We start from the raw sequence: 17,752 nt of genomic DNA on the forward strand, positions 1-17,752 counted from the left end.
GTTGGAGGGTCAGTGTCGAGGGTCACTGTCGTGAGTCAGTGCCGAGGGTCAGTGTCGAGGGTCAGTGCCGGAGGGTCAGTGTCGAGGGTCAGTGTCGAGGGTCAGTATCGAGGGTCAGTGTCGAGGGTCAGTGCCGTAGGGTCAGTGTCGAGGGTCAGTGCCAGAGGGTCAGTGTCGAGGGTCAGTGTCGAGGGTCAGTGTCGAGGGACAGTATCAAGGGTCAGTGTCGAGCGTCACTGCCGAGGGTCAGTGTCGAGGATCTGTGTCGGAGGGTCAGTGTCGAGGGTCAGTGTCGAGGGTCGGTGTCGAGGGTCATTGCCGGAGGGTCAGTGCCGAGGGTCAGTGTTGAAGGTCAGTGTCGAGGGTCAGTGTCAAGGGTCAGTGCCGGAGGATCAGTCTCGAGGGGCAGTGCCGAGGGTCAGTGTCAAAGGTCAGTGTCGAGGGTCAGTGTCGAAGGTAAGTGTCATGGGTAAGTGTCGAGGTTCAGTGTCGAGGGTCAGTTCCGGAGGGTCAGTGTCGAGGTTCAGTGTCGAGGGTCAGTGCCGGAGGTTCAGTGCCGGAGGGTCAGTGTCGCGGGTCAGTATCGAGCATCAGTCTCAAAGGTCAGTGTCGAGGGTCAGTGTTGAGGGTCAGTGTCGAGGGTTAGTTTCGAGGGTCAGTGTCGTGAGTCAGTGTTGAGGGTCAGTGCCGGAGGATCAGTGTCGAGGGTCAGTGTTGAAGGTCAGTGTCGAGTGTCAGTATCGAAGGTCAGTGCCGAGGGTCAGTGCCGGGGGTCAGTAGCGAGGGTCAGTGTCGAGGGTCAGTGCCCGAGGGTCAGTGTCGAGGGTCAGTGTCGAGGATCAGTGTCGAAGGTCAATGCCTGAGTGTCAGTGTCGAGGGTCAGCATCAAGGGTCAGTGTCGACGGTCAGTGCTGAGGGACAGTGCCGAGAGTCAGTGTCAAGGGTCAGTGCCGAGGGTCAGTGTCGAGGTTCAGTGTCGATTGTCAGTTACGAGAGTCAGTGACGAGGCACTGTGCCGAGGGTCAGTGTTGAGGGTCAGAGTCGAGGGTCAGTGCCGGAGGATCAGGGCCAAGGGTCAGTGTCGAGGGTCAGTGTCGAGGGTCAAGGCCGAGGGTCAATGTCGAGGGTCAGTGTCGAGCGACAGTGCCGAAGGTCAGTGTCGAGGGTCAGACCCTTAGGGTCAGTGTTGAGGGTCAAAGTCGAGGGCCAGAGTCGCGCGTCAGTTTCGAGGGTCAGTGTCGAAGGTCAGTGTCGAGATTCATTGACGAGAGTCTGGGCCGAGGTTCAGGGCCGATGGTTCAGTGTCGAGGGTCAGTGCCAGAGGGTCAGAGCCAGTGGGTCAGTAGCAAGGGTCAGTGTCGAGGGTCAGTGCCCGAAGGTCAGTGTCGAAGGTCAGTGTCGAGGATCAGTGCTGAAGGACAATGCCTGATTGTCAGTGCAGAGGGTCACTGACGAAGGTCAGTGCCGAGGGTCAGTGCTGGAGGATCAGGGCCGAGGGTCAGTGTCGAGGGTCAGTTTGGAGGGTCAAGGCTGATGGTCAGTGTCGAGGGACAGTGCCGAAGGTAAGTGTCGAGGGACAGTGTCGAGGGTCAGTCCCTTAGGGCAAGTGTTGACGGTCAAAGTCTTGGGCCAGAGTCGAACATCAGTGTCGAGGGTCAGTGTCGAGGGTCAGTGTCGAGGGTCAGTGCCGGAGGGTCAGTGTCGAAGGTCAGTGTCGAGGGTCTTTATCGAGGGTCAGTGTCGAGGGTCAGTGTCGAGGGTCATTGTCGAGGGTCAGTGTCGAGGGTCAGTGCCGAGGGTCAGTGCCGGAGGGTCAGTGCCGGAGGGTCAGTTTCGAGGGTCAGTTTCGAGGGTCAGTGTCGAGGGTCAGTGTCGAGGGTCAGTGCCGGAGGGTCAGTGTCGAGGGTCAGTGCCGGAGGGTCAGTGTCGAGGGTCAGTCTCAAAGGCCTGTGTTGAAGGACAGTGTCGAGGGTCAGTGCCGAAGGTCAGTGTCGAGGGTCAGTGTCGAGGGTCAGTGTCGAGGGTCAGTGCCGGAGGGTCAGTGTCGAAGGTCAGTGTCGAGGGTCTTTATCGAGGGTCAGTGTCGAGGGTCAGTGTCGAGGGTCATTGTCGAGGGTCAGTGTCGAGGGTCAGTGCCGAGGGTCAGTGCCGGAGGGTCAGTTTCGAGGGTCAGTTTCGAGGGTCGGTGTCGAGGGTCGGTGTCGAGGGTCATTGCCGGAGGGTCAGTGCCGAGGGTCAGTGTCGAGGGTCATTGTCGAGGGTCAGTGTCGAGGGTCAGTGCCGAGGGTCAGTGCCGGAGGGTCAGTTTCGAGGGTCAGTTTCGAGGGTCAGTGTCGAGGGTCAGTGCCGGAGGGTCAGTGTCGAGGGTCAGTGCCGGAGGGTCAGTGTCGAGGGTCAGTCTCAAAGGCCTGTGTTGAAGGACAGTGTCGAGGGTCAGTGCCGAAGGTCAGTGTCGAGGGTCAGTGTCGAGGGTCAGTGTCGAGGGTCAGTGCCGGAGGGTCAGTGTCGAAGGTCAGTGTCGAGGGTCTTTATCGAGGGTCAGTGTCGAGGGTCAGTGTCGAGGGTCATTGTCGAGGGTCAGTGCCGAGGGTCAGTGCCGGAGGGTCAGTTTCGAGGGTCAGTTTCGAGGGTCAGTGTCGAGGGTCGGTGTCGAGGGTCAGTGCCGGAGGATCAGTGTCGAGGGTCAGTGTTGAAGGTCAGTGTCGAGTGTCAGTATTGAAGGTCAGTGCCGTGGGTCAGTATCGAAGGCCTGTGCCGAGGGTCAGTGCCGGGGGTCAGTAGCGAGGGTCAGTGTCGAGGGTCAGTGCCCGAGGGTCAGTGTCGAGGATCAGTGTCGAAGGTCAATGCCTGAGTGTCAGTGTCGAGGGTCAGCATCAAGGGTCAGTGTCGACGGTCAGTGCTGAGGGACAGTGCCGAGAGTCAGTGTCAAGGGTCAGTGCCGAGGGTCAGTGTCGAGGTTCAGTGTCGATTGTCAGTTACGAGAGTCAGTGACGAGGCACTGTGCCGAGGGTCAGTGTTGAGGGTCAGAGTCGAGGGTCAGTGCCGGAGGATCAGGGCCAAGGGTCAGTGTCGAGGGTCAGTGTCGAGGGTCAAGGCCGAGGGTCAATGTCGAGGGTCAGTGTCGAGCGACAGTGCCGAAGGTCAGTGTCGAGGGTCAGACCCTTAGGGTCAGTGTTGAGGGTCAAAGTCGAGGGCCAGAGTCGCGCGTCAGTTTCGAGGGTCAGTGTCGAAGGTCAGTGTCGAGATTCATTGACGAGAGTCTGGGCCGAGGTTCAGGGCCGATGGTTCAGTGTCGAGGGTCAGTGCCAGAGGGTCAGAGCCAGTGGGTCAGTAGCAAGGGTCAGTGTCGAGGGTCAGTGCCCGAAGGTCAGTGTCGAAGGTCAGTGTCGAGGATCAGTGCTGAAGGACAATGCCTGATTGTCAGTGCAGAGGGTCACTGCCGAAGGTCAGTGCCGAGGGTCAGTGCTGGAGGATCAGGGCCGAGGGTCAGTGTCGAGGGTCAGTTTGGAGGGTCAAGGCTGATGGTCAGTGTCGAGGGACAGTGCTAGAGGATCAGGGCCGAGGGTCAGTGTCGAGGGTCAGTTTTGAGGGTCAAGGCTGAGGGTCAGTGTCGAGGGTCAGTCCCTTAGGGCCAGTGTTGAGGGTCAAAGCCGTGCGCCAGAGTCGAACGTCAGTGTCGAGGGTCAGTGCCGGAGGGTCAGTGTCGAAGGTCAGTGTCGAGGGTCATTATCGGGGGTCATTGTCGAAGGTCAGTGTCGAGGGTCAGTGTCGAGGGTCAGTGCTAGAGGATCAGGGCCGAGGGTCAGTGTCGAGGGTCAGTTTTGAGGGTCAAGGCTGAGGGTCAGTGTCGAGGGTCAGTCCCTTAGGGCCAGTGTTGAGGGTCAAAGCCGTGCGCCAGAGTCGAACGTCAGTGTCGAGGGTCAGTGCCGGAGGGTCAGTGTCGAAGGTCAGTGTCGAGGGTCATTATCGGGGGTCATTGTCGAGGGTCAGTGCCGAGGGTCAGTGCCGAGGGTCAGTGCCGCAGGGTCAGTGTCGAGGGTCAGTGTCGAGGGTCAGTGCCGGAGGGTCAGTTTCGAGGGCCAGTGCCGAGAGTCAGTGCCGAGAGTCAGTGCCGAGTGTCAGTGTTGAGGGTCAGTGTCGAGGTTCAGTGCCGGAGGTTCAGTGCCGGAGGTTCAGTGTCGAGGGTCAGTGTCGAGGGTCAGTGTCGAGGGTCAAGGCTGAGGGTCAGTGTCGAGGGTCAGTGTCGAGGGTCAGTATCATGGTTCAGTGTCGTGGGTCAGTGTCGAGGTTCAGTGTCGAGGTTCAGTGTCGAGGTTCAGTGTCGAGGGTCAGTGCCGAGGGTCAGTGTCGTGGATCAGTGTCGTGGGTCAGTATCGAGGGTAATTGTCGAGGGTCAGTTTCGATGGTCAGTGTTGAGGGTCAGTGCCGGAGGGTCAGTGTCGAGGGTCAGTGCCGGAGGGTCAATGTCGAGGGTCAGTGTCGAGGGTCAGTGCTGGAGGGTCAGTGTCGAGTGTCAGTGCCAAGTGTCAGTGCCGGGGATCAGTGTCAAAGTTCAGTGTCGAGGGTCAGTGTCGAAGGTCAGTGTCATGGGTCAGTGTCAAGGTTCAGTGTCGAGGGTCGGTTCCGGAGGGTCAGTGTCGAGGGTCAGTGCCGGAGGGTCAGTATCGAGTGTCAGTGCCGAGGGTCAGTATCGAGCGTCAGTCGCAAAGGTCAGTGTCAAGGTTCAGTGTCGAGGGTCAGTGTCGAGGGTCAGTGTCGAGGGTTTGTTTCGAGCTTCAGTGTCGTGAGTCAGTGTCGAAGGTCAATGCCTGAGTGTCAGTGTCAAGGGTCCGTGCCGAGTGTCAGTGCAGAAGGTCACTGCCGAGGGTCAGTGTCGAGGGTCAGTGGCGGTGGATCAGGGCCGAGGGTCAGTTTCGAGGGTCAAGGCCGAGGGTCAGTGTCGAAGGTCAGTTTCGAGGGACAGTGTCGAGGCTCAGTGTTGAGTTTCAGTGTTGAGGGTCAGTGTCGAGGGTCAGTGTCGACGGTCACTGTCGAGGGTCAGTGCCGAGGGACAGTGCCGAGAGTCAGTGCCGAGGGTCAGTGTTGAGGTTCAGTGTCGATTGTCAGTTACGAGAGTTAGTGCCGAGGCACTATGCCGAGGGTCAGTGTCGAGGGTCAGTGCCGGGGGTCAGTGTCGAGGGTCAGTGTCGAGGGTCCGTGCCAAGTTTCAGTGCAGAGGGTCACTGCCGAAGGTCACTGCCGAGGGTCAGTGTCGAGGGTCAGTGCTAAAGGATCAGGGTCGAGGGTCAGTGTCGAGGGTCAGTGTCGAGGGTCAGTGTCGAGGGTCAGTGTCGAGGGTCCGTGCCAAGTTTCAGTGCAGAGGGTCACTGCCGAAGGTCAGTGTCGAGGGTCAGTGCTAGAGGATCAGGGCCGAGGGTCAGTGTCGAGGGTCAGTTTCGAGGGTCAAGGCTGAGGGTCAGTGTCGAGGGTCAGTCCCTTAGGGCCAGTGTTGAGGGTCAAAGCCGTGCGCCAGAGTCGAACATCAGTGTCGAGGGTCAGTGTCGAGGGTCAGTGCCGAGGGTCAGTGTCGAGGGTCAATGCCGAATGTCAGTGTCGAGGGCCAGTGCCGAGAGTCAGTGCCGAGAGTCAGTGCCGAGTGTCAGTGTTGAGGGTCAGTGTCGAGGTTCAGTGCTGGAGGTTCAGTGCCGGAGGTTCAGTGTCGAGGGTCAGTGTCGAGGGTCAAGGCCGAGGGTCAGTGTCGAGGGTCAGTATCATGGTTCAGTGTCATGGGTCAGTGTCGAGGTTCAGTGTCGAGGTTCAGTGTCGAGGTTCAGTGTCGAGGGTCAGTGCCGAGGGTCAGGGCCAGAGGGTCAGTGTCGAGGGTCAGTGCCGAGAGTCAATGCCGAGGGTCAGTGTCGGAGGGTCTGTGTCGAGGGTCAGTGTCGTGGATCAGTGTCGTGGGTCAGTGTCGAGGGTAATTGTCGAGGGTCAGTTTCGATGGTCAGTGTTGAGGGTCAGCATCGAGCGTCAGTGTCGAGGGTCAGTGCCGGAGGGTCAGTGTCGAGGGTCAGTGCCGGAGGGTCAATGTCGAGGGTCAGTGTCGAGGGTCAGTGCTGGAGGGTCAGTGTCGAGTGTCAGTGCCAAGTGTCAGTGCCGGGGATCAGTGTCAAAGTTCAGTGTCGAGGGTCAGTGTCGAAGGTCAGTGTCATGGGTCAGTGTCAAGGTTCAGTGTCGAGGGTCGGTTCCGGAGGGTCAGTGTCGAGGGTCAGTGCCGGAGGGTCAGTATCGAGTGTCAGTGCCGAGGGTCAGTATCGAGCGTCAGTCGCAAAGGTCAGTGTCGAGGGTCAGTGTCGAGGGTCAGTGTCGAGGGTCAGTGTTGAGGGTCAGTGCCGGAGGATCAGTGCCGAGGGACAGTGTCGAGGGTCAGTGCCATGGCAGTAGCGAGGGTCTGTGTCGAGGGTCAGTGTCGAGGATCAGTGTCGAAGGTCAATGCCTGAGTGTCAGTGTCAAGGGTCCGTGCCGAGTGTCAGTGCAGAAGGTCACTGCCGAGGGTCAGTGTCGAGGGTCAGTGGCGGTGGATCAGGGCCGAGGGTCAGTTTCGAGGGTCAGTTTCGAGGGTCAAGGCCGAGGGTCAGTGTCGAAGGTCAGTTTCGAGGGACAGTGTCGAGGCTCAGTGTTGAGTTTCAGTGTTGAGGGTCAGTGTCGAGGATCAGTGTCGACGGTCACTGTCGAGGGACAGTGCCGAGAGTCAGTGTCAAGGGTCAGTGCCGAGGGTCAGTGTTGAGGTTCAGTGTCGATTGTCAGTTACGAGAGTTAGTGCCGAGGCACTATGCCGAGGGTCAGTGTCGAGGGTCAGTGCCCGAGGGTAAGTGTCGTGGATCAGTGTCGAAGGTCAATGCCTGAGTGTCAATGTCGACTGTCAGTGACGAGGGTCAGTGTCAAGGGTCAGTGTCGAGATTCCGTGCCGAGTGTCAGTGCAGAAGGGCACTGCCGAGGGTCAGTGTCGAGGTCCAGTGCCGGAGGATCAGGGCCGAGGGTCAGTGTCGAGGGTCCGTTTCGAGGGTCAAGGCCGAGGGTCAGTGTCGAGGGTCAGTGTCGAGGGTCAGTGTCGAGGGTCAGTGTCGAGGGTCAGTGTCGAGGGTCAGTGTCGAGGGACAGTGCCGAGGGTCAGTGTCGAGGGTCAGTGCCGAGGGTCAGTGTCGAGGTTCAGTGTCGATTGTCAGTTACGAGAGTCAGTGCCGAGGCACTGTGCCGAGGGTCAGTGTCGAGGGTCAGTGTCGAGGGTCAGTGTCGAGGGTCAGTGTCGAGGGTCAGTGTCGAGGGTCAGTGTCGAGGGCCAGTGCCGAGGGCCAGTGCCGAGGGCCAGCGCCGAGTGTCAGTTTCGAGGGTCAGTTTCGAGGGTCAGTGTCGAGGGTCAGTGTCGAGGTTCAGTGCCGGAGGTTCAGTGTCGAGGGTCAGTGCCGAGGGTCAGTGTCGAGGGTCAGTGTCGAGGGTCAGTGTCGAGGGTCAGTGTCGAGGGTCAAGGCCGAGGGTCAATGTCGAGGGTCAGTGTCGAGGGTCATTTTCATGGTTCAGTGTCGAGGTTCAGTGTCGAGGTTCAGTGTCGAGGGTCAGTGCCGAGGGTCAGGGCCGGAGGGTCAGTGTCGAGAGTCAATGCCGAGGGTCATTGTCGAGGGTCAGTGTCGGAGGGTCTGTGTCGAGGGTCAGTGTCGTGGATCAGTGTCGTGGGTCAGTGTCGAGGGTAATTGTCGAGGGTCAGTTTCGATGGTCAGTGTTGAGGGTCAGCATCGAGCGTCAGTGTCGAGGGTCACTGTCGAGGGTCAGTGCCGGAGGGTCAGTGTCGAGGGTCAGTGCCGGAGGGTCAATGTCGAGGGTCAGTGTCGAGGGTCAGTGCTGGAGGGTCAGTGTCGAGTGTCAGTGCCAAGTGTCAGTGCCGGGGATCAGTGTCAAAGTTCAGTGTCGAGGGTCAGTGTCGAGGGTCAGTGTCGAAGGTCAGTGTCATGGGTCAGTGTCGAGGGTCAGTTCCGGAGGGTCAGTGTCGAGGGTCATTGTCGAGGGTCAGTGCCGGAGGGTTAGTATCGAGTGTCAGTGCCGAGGGTCAGTATCGAGCGTCAGTCGCAAAGGTCAGTGTCGAGGGTCAGTGTCGAGGGTTTGTTTCGAGCGTCAGTGTCGTGAGTCAGTGTCGAGGGTCAGTGCCGGAGGATCAGTGTCGAGGGTCAGTGTTGAAGGTCAGTGCCGAGGGTCAGTGCCGAGGGACAGTGTCGAGGGTCAGTGTCGAGGGTCAGTGCCATGGCAGTAGCGAGGGTCTGTGTCGAGGGTCAGTGTCGAGGATCAGTGTCGAAGGTCAATGCCTGAGTGTCAGTGTCGAGGGTCCGTGCCGAGTGTCAGTGCAGAAGGTCACTGCCGAGGGTCAGTGTCGAGGGTCAGTGCCGGTGGATCAGGGCCGAGGGTCAGTGTCGAGGGTCAGTTTCGAGGGTCAAGGCCGAGGGTCAGTGTCGAAGGTCAGTTTCGAGGGACAGTGTCGAGGGTCAGTGTCGAGGGTCAGTGTCGAGGGTCAGTGTCGAGGGTCAGTGCCGAGGGACAGTGCCGAGAGTCAGTGTCAAGGGTCAGTGCCGAGGGTCAGTGTTGAGGTTCAGTGTCGATTGTCAGTTATGAGAGTCAGTGCTGAGGCACTATGCCGAGGGTCAGTGTCGAGGGACAGTATCAAGGGTCAGTGTCGAGCGTCACTGCCGAGGGTCAGTGTCGAGGATCTGTGTCGGAGGGTCAGTGTCGAGGGTCGGTGTTGAGGGTCAGTGCCGGAGGGTCAGTGCCGAGGGTCAATGTTGAATGTCAGTGTCGAGGGTCAGTGTCAAGGGTCAGTGCCGGAGGATCAGTCTCGAGGGGCAGTGCCGAGGGTCAGTGTCGAAGGTAATTGTCATGGGTAAGTGTCGAGGGTCAGTTCCGGAGGGTCAGTGTCGAGGTTCAGTGTCGAGGGTCAGTGCCGGAGGGTCAGTGTCGCGGGTCAGTATCGAGCGTCAGTCTCAAAGGTCAGTGTCAATGGTCAGTGTCAAGGGTCAGTGTTGAGGGTCAGTGTCAAGGGTTAGTTTCGAGGGTCAGTGTTGTGAGTCAGTGTCGAGGGTCAGTGTTGAGGGTCAGTGCCGGAGGATCAGTGTCGAGGGTCAGTGTTGAAGGTCAGTGTCGAGTGTCAGTATTGAAGGTCAGTGTCGAAGGTCAGTGCCGTGGGTCAGTATCGAAGGTCAGTGCCGAGGGTCAGTGCCGGGGGTCAGTAGCGAGGGTCAGTGCCGAGGGACAGTAGCGAGGGTCAGTGTCGAGGGTCAGTGCCCGAGGGTCAGTGTCGAGGGTCAGTGTCGAGGGTCAGTGTCGAGCGTCAGTGCCGAGGGTCACTGTCGTGAGTCAGTGTCGAGGGACAGTTTCGAGGCTCAGTGTCGAGTTTCAGTTTTGAGGGTCAGTGTCGAGGGTCAGTGTCGACGGTCAGTGTCGACGGTCAGTGTCGACGGTCAGTGACGAGGGTCAGTGCTGAGGGACAGTGCCGAGAGTCAGTGTCAAGGGTCAGTGCCGAGGGTCAGTGTCGAGGTTCACTGTCGATTGTCAGTTACGAGAGTCAGTGACGAGGCACTGTGCCGAGGGTCAGTGTTGAGGGTCAGAGTCGAGGGTCAGTGCCAAGGGTCAGTGTCGAGGGTCAGTGCCGGAGGATCAGGGCCAAGGGTCAGTGTTGAGGGTCAGTGTCAAGGGTCAGTGTCGAGGGTCAGTGTCGAGGGTCAGTGTCGAGCGACAGTGCCGAAGGTCAGTGTCGAGGGTCAGACCCTTAGGGTCAGTGTTGAGGGTCAAAGTCGAGGGCCAGAGTCGCGCGTCAGTTTCGAGGGTCTGTATCGAGGGTCAGTGTCGAGGGTCAGTGCCAAGGGTCAGTGTCGAATGTCAGTGTCGAGGGTCAGTATCGAGGGTCAGTGTCGAGGGTCAGTGCCGAGGGTCGGTGTCAAATGTCAGTGTCGAGGTTCAGTGTCGAGGGTCAGTGTCGAGATTCATTGACGAGGGTCTGGGCCGAGGTTCAGGGCCGATGGTTCGGTGTCGAGGGTCAGTGCCAGAGGGTCAGAGCCAGTGGGTCAGTAGCGAGGGTCAGTGTCGAGGGTCAGTGCCCGAAGGTCAGTGCCGAGTGTCAGTGCCGAGGGTCAGTGTCGAGGGTCAGTGCTGGAGGATCAGGGCCGAGGGTCAGTGTCGAGGGTCAGTTTGGAGGGTCAAGGCTGAGGGTCAGTGTCGAGGGACAGTGCGGAAGGTAAGTGTCGAGGGACAGTGTCGAGGGTCAGTCCCTTAGGGCAAGTGTTGACGGTCAAAGTCGTGGGCCAGAGTCAAACATCAGTGTCGAGGGTCAGTGTCAAGGGTCAGTGTCGAGGGTCAGTGCCGGAGGGTCTGTGTCGAAGGTCAGTGTCGAGGGTCATTATCGAGGGTCAGTGTCGAGCGTCATTGTCGAGGGTCATGGTCGAGGGTCATTGTCGAGGGTCAGTGTCGAGGGTCAGTGCCGAGGGTCAGTGCCGAGGGTCAGTGCCGCAGTGTCAGTGTTGAGGGTCAGTGTCGAGGGTCAGTGCCGGAGGGTCAGTTTCGAGGGTCAGTGTCGAGGGTCAGTGTCGAGGGCCAGTCTCAAAGGTCTGTGTTGAAGGACAGTGTCGAGGGTCAGTGTCGAGGGTCAGTGTCGAGGGTCAGTGTCGAGGGTCAGTGCCGAAGGTCAGTGTCGAGGGTCAGTGCCCGAGGGTCAGTGTCGAAGGTCAGTGCCGAGGGTCAGTGTCGAGGGTCAGTGTCGAGGGTCATTGCCGAGGGTCAATGCTGAGGGTCATTGTCGAGGGTCAATGCTGAGGGTCAGTGCCAGAGGGTCAGTATCGGGGGTCTGTGCTGTTGGGTCAATGTCGAGGGTCAGTGTCGAGGGTCAGTGTCGAAGGGCAGTGTCGAGGGTCAGTGTCGAGGGTCATTGTCGTGAGTCAGTGTCTGGGGTCAGCGCCGAGGGTCAGTGCCAGAGGGTCAGTGTCGAGAGTCAGTGTCGAAGGTCAGTGCCGCGGGTCAGTGTTGAGGGTCACTGTCGTGAGTCAGTGTCGAGGGTCAGTGTCGAGGGTCAGTGTCGAGGGTCAGTGTCGAGGGTCGGTGTCGAGGGTCGGTGTCGAGAGTCGGTGTCGAGGGTCGGTGTCGAGGGTCAGTGTCGAGATTCATTGACTAGGGTCTGGGCTGAGGTTCAGAGCCGGTGGTTCAGTGTCGAGGGTCAGCGCCACAGGGTCGGAGCCAGTGGGTCAGTAGCGAGGGTCAGTGTTGAGGGTCAGTGCCCAAGGGCCAGTGTCGATGGTCAGTGTCGAGGGTCAGTGTCGAGGGTCAGTGTTGAGGGTCCGTGCCAGGTTTCAGTGCAGAGGGTCACTGCCGAAGGTCAGTGCCGAGGGTCAGTGTCGAGGGTCAGTGCTAGAGGATCAGGGCCGAGGGTCAGTGTCGAGGGTCAGTTTCGAGGGTCAAGGCTGAGGGTCAGTGTCGAGGGTCAGTCCCTTAGGGCCAGTGTTGAGGGTCAAAGTCGTGCGCCAGAGTCGAACATCAGTGTCGAGGGTCAGCGTCGAGCGTCAGCGTCGAGGGTCACTGTCGAGGGTCAGTGCCGGAGGGTCAGTGTCGAGGGTCAGTGTCGAGGGTCAGTGTCGAGGGTCAGTGTCGAGGGTCAGTGTCGAGGGTCAGTGCCGGAGGGTCAGTGTCAAAGGTCAGTGTCGAGGGTCAGTTCCAGAGGGTCAGTGTTGAGGGTCAGTGTTGAGGGTCAGTGCCGGAGTGTCAGTCCCGCGGGTCAGTGCCGGAGGGTCAGTGTCGAGGGTCAGTCTCGAAGGTCAGTGTCGAGGGTCAGTGTCAAGGGTTAGTTTCGAGGGTCAGTGTCGTGAGTCAGTGTCGAGGGTCAGTGTCGAGGGTCAGTGCTGGAGGATCAGTGTCGAGGGTCAGTGTCGAAGGTCAGTGTCGAGGGTCAGTGTCGAAGGTCAGTGTCGAGGGTCAGTTTCGTGGGTCAGTATCGAAGGTCAGTGCCGAGGGTCAGTGCCGGGGGTCAGTGTCAAAGGTCGGTGTTAGTGTGTCAGTGTCGAGGGTCAGTGCCGAGGAACAGTGTCGAGGGTCAGTGCCGCAGGACAGTAGCGAGGGTCAGTGTTGAGGGTCAGTGCCCGATGGTCAGTGTCGAGGGTCAGTGTCGAGGATCAGTGTCGAAGGTCAATGCCTGAGTGTCAATGTCGAGGGTCAGTGTCAAGGGTCAGTGTCGAGGGTCAGTGCCGAGGGTCAGTGTCGAGGGTCAATGCCGAATGTCAGTGTCGAGGGTCAGTGTCGAGGGCCAGTGCCGAGAGTCAGTGCCGAGTGTCAGTTTCGAGGGTCAGTGTTGAGGGTCAGTGTCGAGGTTCAGTGCCGGAGGTTCAGTGTCGAGGGTCAGTGTCGAGGGTCAGTGTCGAGGGTCAAGGCCGAGGGTCAATGTCGAGGGTCAGTGTCGAGGGTCAGTATCATGGTTCAGTGTCGAGGTTCAGTGTCGAGGGTCAGGGCCGGAGTGTCAGTGTCGAGGGTCAGTGCCGAGAGTCAGTGCCGAGGATCAGTGCCGAGGGTCAATGCCGAGGGTCAATGTCGAGGGTCAGTGTCGAGGATCAGTATCATGGTTCAGTGTCGTGGGTCAGTGCCGGGGATCAGTGTCAAAGTTCAGTGTCGAGGGTCGGTGTCGAGGGTCAGTGTCGAGGGTCAGTGTCGAGGGTCAGTGTCGAGTGTCAGTGTCGAGGGTCAGTGTCGAAGGTCAGTGTCGAAGGTCAGTGTCATGGGTCAGTGTCAAGGTTCAGTGTCGAGGGTCAGTTCCGGAGGGTCAGTGTCGAGGGTCATTGTCGAGGGTCAGTGCCGGAGGGTCAGAATCGAGTGTCAGTGCCGAGGGTCAGTATCGAGCGTCAGTCGCAAAGGTCAGTGTCGAGGGTCAGTGTCGAGGGTCAGTGTTGAGGGTCAGTGTCGAGGGTTTGTTTCGAGCGTCAGTGTCGTGAGTCAGTGTCGAGGGTCAGTGTTGAGGGTCAGTGCCGGAGGATCAGTGTCGAGGGTCACTGTTGAAGGTCAGTTTCGAGGGTCAGTGTTGAAGGTCAGTGCCGAGGGTCAGTGCCGAGGGACAGTGTCGAGGGTCAGTGTCGAGGGTCAGTGCCATGGCAGTAGCGAGGGTCTGTGTCGAGGGTCAGTGTCGAGGATCAGTGTCGAGGGTCAGTGTTGAAGGTCAGTGCCGAGGGTCAGTGCCGAGGGACAGTGTCGAGGATCAGTGTCGAGGGTCAGTGTCGAGGGTCAGTGCCATGGCAGTAGCGAGGGTCAGTACCCGAGGGTCAGTGTTGAGGGTCGGTGGCGAGGGTCGGTGTCGAGGGTCGGTGCCGAGGGTCAGTACCCGAGGGTCAGTGTCGAGGCTCGGTGCCGAGGGTCGGTGTCGAGGGTCGGTGCCGAGGGTCAGTACCCGAGGGTCAGTGTCGAGGCTCGGTGCCGAGGGTCGGTGTCGAGGGTCAGTACCCGAGGGTCAGTGTCGAGGGTCGGTGCCGAGGTCGGTGCCGAGGGTCGGTGCCGAGGGTCGGTGCCGAGGGTCAGTGCCGAGGGTCAGTGTCGAGGTTTTGTTTCGAGCGTCAGTGTCGTGAGTCAGTGTCGAGGGTCAGTGTTGAGGGTCAGTGCCGGAGGATCAGTGTCGAGGGTCACTGTTGAAGGTCAGTTTCGAGGGTCAGTGTTGAAGGTCAGTGCCGAGGGTCAGTGCCGAGGGACAGTGTCGAGGGTCAGTGTCGAGGGTCAGTGCCATGGCAGTAGCGAGGGTCTGTGTCGAGGGTCAGTGTCGAGGATCAGTGTCGAGGGTCAGTGTCGAGGGTCAGTGCCATGGCAGTAGCGAGGGTCAGTACCCGAGGGTCAGTGTTGAGGGTCGGTGGCGAGGGTCGGTGTCGAGGGTCGGTGCCGAGGGTCAGTACCCGAGGGTCAGTGTCGAGGCTCGGTGCCGAGGGTCGGTGTCGAGGGTCGGTGCCGAGGGTCAGTACCCGAGGGTCAGTGTCGAGGCTCGGTGCCGAGGGTCGGTGTCGAGGGTCAGTACCCGAGGGTCAGTGTCGAGGGTCGGTGCCGAGGTCGGTGCCGAGGGTCGGTGCCGAGGGTCGGTGCCGAGGGTCAGTGCCGAGGGTCAGTGTCGAGGTTCAGTGTCGATTGTCAGTTACGAGAGTCAGTGCCGAGGCACTGTGCCGAGGGTCAGAGTCGAGGGTCAGTGCCGAGGGTCAGTGCCGAAGGTCAGTGTCGAGGGTCAGACCCTTAGGGTCAGTGTTGAGGGTCAAAGTCGAGGGCCAGAGTTGAGCGTCAGTGTCGAGGGTCTGTATCGAGGGTCAGTGTCGAGGGCCAGTGCGAGGGTCAGTGTCGAATGTCAGTATCGAGGGTCAGTGTCGAGGGTCAGTGTCGAGGGTCAGCGTCGAGCGTCAGCGTCGAGGGTCACTGTCGAGGGTCAGTGCCGGAGGGTCAGTGTCGAGGGTCAGTGCTGGAGGGTCAATGTCGAGGGTCAGTGTCGAGGGTCAGTGCTGGAGGGTCAGTGTCGAGTGTCAGTGCCAAGTGTCAGTGCCGGGGATCAGTGTCAAAGTTCAGTGTCGAGGGTCAGTGTCGAGGGTCAGTGTCGAGGGTCAGTGTCGAAGGTCAGTGTCGAAGGTCAGTGTCATGGGTCAGTGTCAAGGTTCAGTGTCGAGGGTCAGTTCCGGAGGGTCAGTGTCGAGGGTCATTGTCGAGGGTCAGTGCCGGAGGGTCAGAATCGAGTGTCAGTGCCGAGGGTCAGTATCGAGCGTCAGTCGCAAAGGTCAGTGTCGAGGGTCAGTGTCGAGGGTCAGTGTTGAGGGTCAGTGTCGAGGGTTTGTTTCGAGCGTCAGTGTCGTGAGTCAGTGTCGAGGGTCAGTGCCGGAGGATCAGTGTCGAGGGTCACTGTTGAAGGTCAGTTTCGAGGGTCAGTGTTGAAGGTCAGTGCCGAGGGTCAGTGCCGAGGGACAGTGTCGAGGGTCAGTGTCGAGGGTCAGTGCCATGGCAGTAGCGAGGGTCAGTGTCGAGGGTCAGTGTCGAGGATCAGTGTCGAGGGTCAGTGTCGAGGGTCAGTGCCATGGCAGTAGCGAGGGTCAGTACCCGAGGGTCAGTGTTGAGGGTCGGTGGCGAGGGTCGGTGTCGAGGGTCGGTGCCGAGGGTCAGTACCCGAGGGTCAGTGTCGAGGCTCGGTGCCGAGGGTCGGTGTCGAGGGTCGGTGCCGAGGGTCAGTACCCGAGGGTCAGTGTCGAGGCTCGGTGCCGAGGGTCGGTGTCGAGGGTCAGTACCCGAGGGTCAGTGTCGAGGGTCGGTGCCGAGGTCGGTGCCGAGGGTCGGTGCCGAGGGTCGGTGCCGAGGGTCAGTGCCGAGGGTCAGTGTCGAGGTTCAGTGTCGATTGTCAGTTACGAGAGTCAGTGCCGAGGCACTGTGCCGAGGGTCAGAGTCGAGGGTCAGTGCCGAGGGTCAGAGTCGAGGGTCAGTGCCGAGGGTCAGTGCCGAAGGTCAGTGTCGAGGGTCAGACCCTTAGGGTCAGTGTTGAGGGTCAAAGTCGAGGGCCAGAGTTGAGCGTCAGTGTCGAGGGTCTGTATCGAGGGTCAGTGTCGAGGGCCAGTGCGAGGGTCAGTGTCGAATGTCAGTATCGAGGGTCAGTGTCGAGGGTCAGTGTCGACGGTCAGTGTCCAATGTCAGTGTCGAGGGTCAGTACCGGAGTGTCAGTTTCGAGGATCAGTGCCAAGTGTCAGTACTGGAGGGTCAGTGCCGAGGGTTGGTACCGAGGGTCAGTACCCGAGGGTCGGTGTCGAGGGTCGGTGCCGAGGGTCAGTACCCGAGGGTCAGTGTTGAGGGTCGGTGGCGAGGGTCGGTGTCGAGGGTCGGTGCCGAGGGTCAGTGTCGAGGCTCGGTGCCGAGGGTCGGTGTCGAGGGTCAGTACCAGAGGGTCAGTGTCGAGGGTCGGTGCCGAGGGTCGGTGCCAAGGGTCAGTACTCGAGGGTCAGTGTCGAGGGTCGGTGCCGAGGGTCAGTGTCGAGGGTCAGTACCCGAGGGTCAGTGTCAAGGGTCGGTGCCGAGGGTCGGTGTCGAGGGTCGGTGCCGAGGGTCGGTGTCGAGGGTCGGTGCCGAGGGTCAGTACCCGAGGTTCAGTGTCGAGGGTCAGTACCCGAGGGTCAGTGTCGAGGGTCAGTACCCGAGGGTCAGTGTCGAGGGTCGGTGCCGATGGTCAGTGTCGAGGGTCAGTGTCGAGGGTCGATGCCGAGGTTCAGTGTCGAAGGTTAGTGCCGAGGGTCAGTGCCGAGGGTCAGTACCCGAGGGTCAGTGTCGAGGGTCGGTGCTGAGGGTCAGTGTTGAGGGTCAGCGTCGATGTCGAGGTTCAGTGTCGAAGGTTAGTGCCGAGGGTCGGTGCCGAGGGTCAGTACCCGAGGGTCAGTGTCGAGGGTCGGTGCCGAGGGTCAGTACCCGAGGGTCAGTGCCGAGGGTCGGTGCCGAGGGTCAGTACCCGAGGGTCAGTGCCGAGGGTCGGTGCCGAGGGTCAGTACCCGAGGGTCATTGTCGAGGGTCGGTGCCGAGGGTCAGTACCCGAGGGTCGGTGTCGAGGGTCGGTGTCGAGGGTCAGTGCCGAGGGTCGGTGTCGAGGGTCGGTGTCAAGGGTCAGTACCCGAGGGTCAGTGTCGAGGGTCGATGTCGAGGTTCAGTGTCGAAGGTTAGTGCCGAGGGCACCAGTGGGTGTGATGCCGCCATTAGTAGAGATCGCAGTCCAGGGACGTCTGTGGCCGGCTTGGCTTTGACTTGTGGGCAGACGTAGAATGACATCACATAAAGGAGGGAGGTGCCTCACGCCACAGATTCCTGTCCTGTACGCAGGAGAAGTGCAGCCGCTGGGGTCACTCTGCTTCTCCGGCCTGCTATGTTACAGAGGGTTTAACATTTAAACGGCCGGTTGTCCAATGATGATGGATCAGAGAGTGATCAATTACCTTCAAGAGCCTGGTCTGATGTCGAGTGGTCTTTGGATCTGGAGCTGCCGGAGGTTGACAGAGAAATGTCCACTCCCCACCTGAGCTTTGTGCCCGAGGTATGTGAGGGGTTAAGGGGCACATCCATGAGGTGGCTAGAAGTTTTACCCCAATCCAGATTTGCCCCAAAAGACCTCCCCTGGAATTTCTGGCCAGATCTTTAATAAGCACTGAGCCAGTAGCTGGGAGGCTGCTCGTGCACTGGTTATGGTCGATTAGCAACTCAGACAGCATGGGTTCAGAGCCCAGCGAATGAACTCTGTTCAATAAATCTGGGCCTTTGTGGACTGGCTACAAAAAATATCCCCTAAAAGCTGCCATTTTGTCGCAAACACTAAACTGGTCCCCCAGTATTCATCAGAGACCCCTGCCCAGTCTGGTTGACACTCCAGTCCCACAGCACATGCTGGACCCTGAATGTCCTCTGGCATGGCTCGGCAAGCCATTCAGGGCGACTAGGGATGGGCAATAAATGTGTTGTTATCATCGCGCACCGACAACCAGTGATAAAAGTACAGAGGCCTCATCCTGCCTGAAGTGAGAGTGCAGCGAGGGAATGAGCGTGACTTTGATCTGTGTTCTACTTTGGCAGGTATTCCACTCCCCATCATCGTGGCCTGGTCCATCGGGAAGCTATACTATGAAAATGAGCAGTAAGTTCCTCTTAAAGTTTGATGATCTTCTTGCTCTCGCGCACCTGCTGTGGTTTTAGTGCAGTGTCTGACTTTGCACCTATCAATTTACACATGGGG

The 17,752-nt window shown here is 59.8% G+C and overlaps 1 protein-coding gene across 1 annotated transcript in view; it reads left to right on the top strand.

The window, feature by feature from the left end:
- The window catches only part of LOC147101517 (corticotropin-releasing hormone receptor 1-like), a 663,409-nt gene that overhangs the window by 361,019 nt on the left and 284,638 nt on the right, over positions 1 to 17,752 (top strand). Inside the window, exon 7 of the mRNA XM_085966027.1 lies at positions 17,593 to 17,653. Within this exon, the coding sequence (XP_085822153.1) occupies positions 17,593 to 17,653 (61 nt within the window). The remainder of the gene's footprint in view (positions 1 to 17,592; positions 17,654 to 17,752) is intronic.

The sequence above is a fragment of the Somniosus microcephalus genome, chromosome 24 (assembly GCF_052327205.1).
Source record: "Somniosus microcephalus isolate GS21.2 chromosome 24, FLI_Smic_1.0, whole genome shotgun sequence".
Classification (NCBI taxonomy): Eukaryota; Metazoa; Chordata; class Chondrichthyes; order Squaliformes; family Somniosidae; genus Somniosus; species Somniosus microcephalus.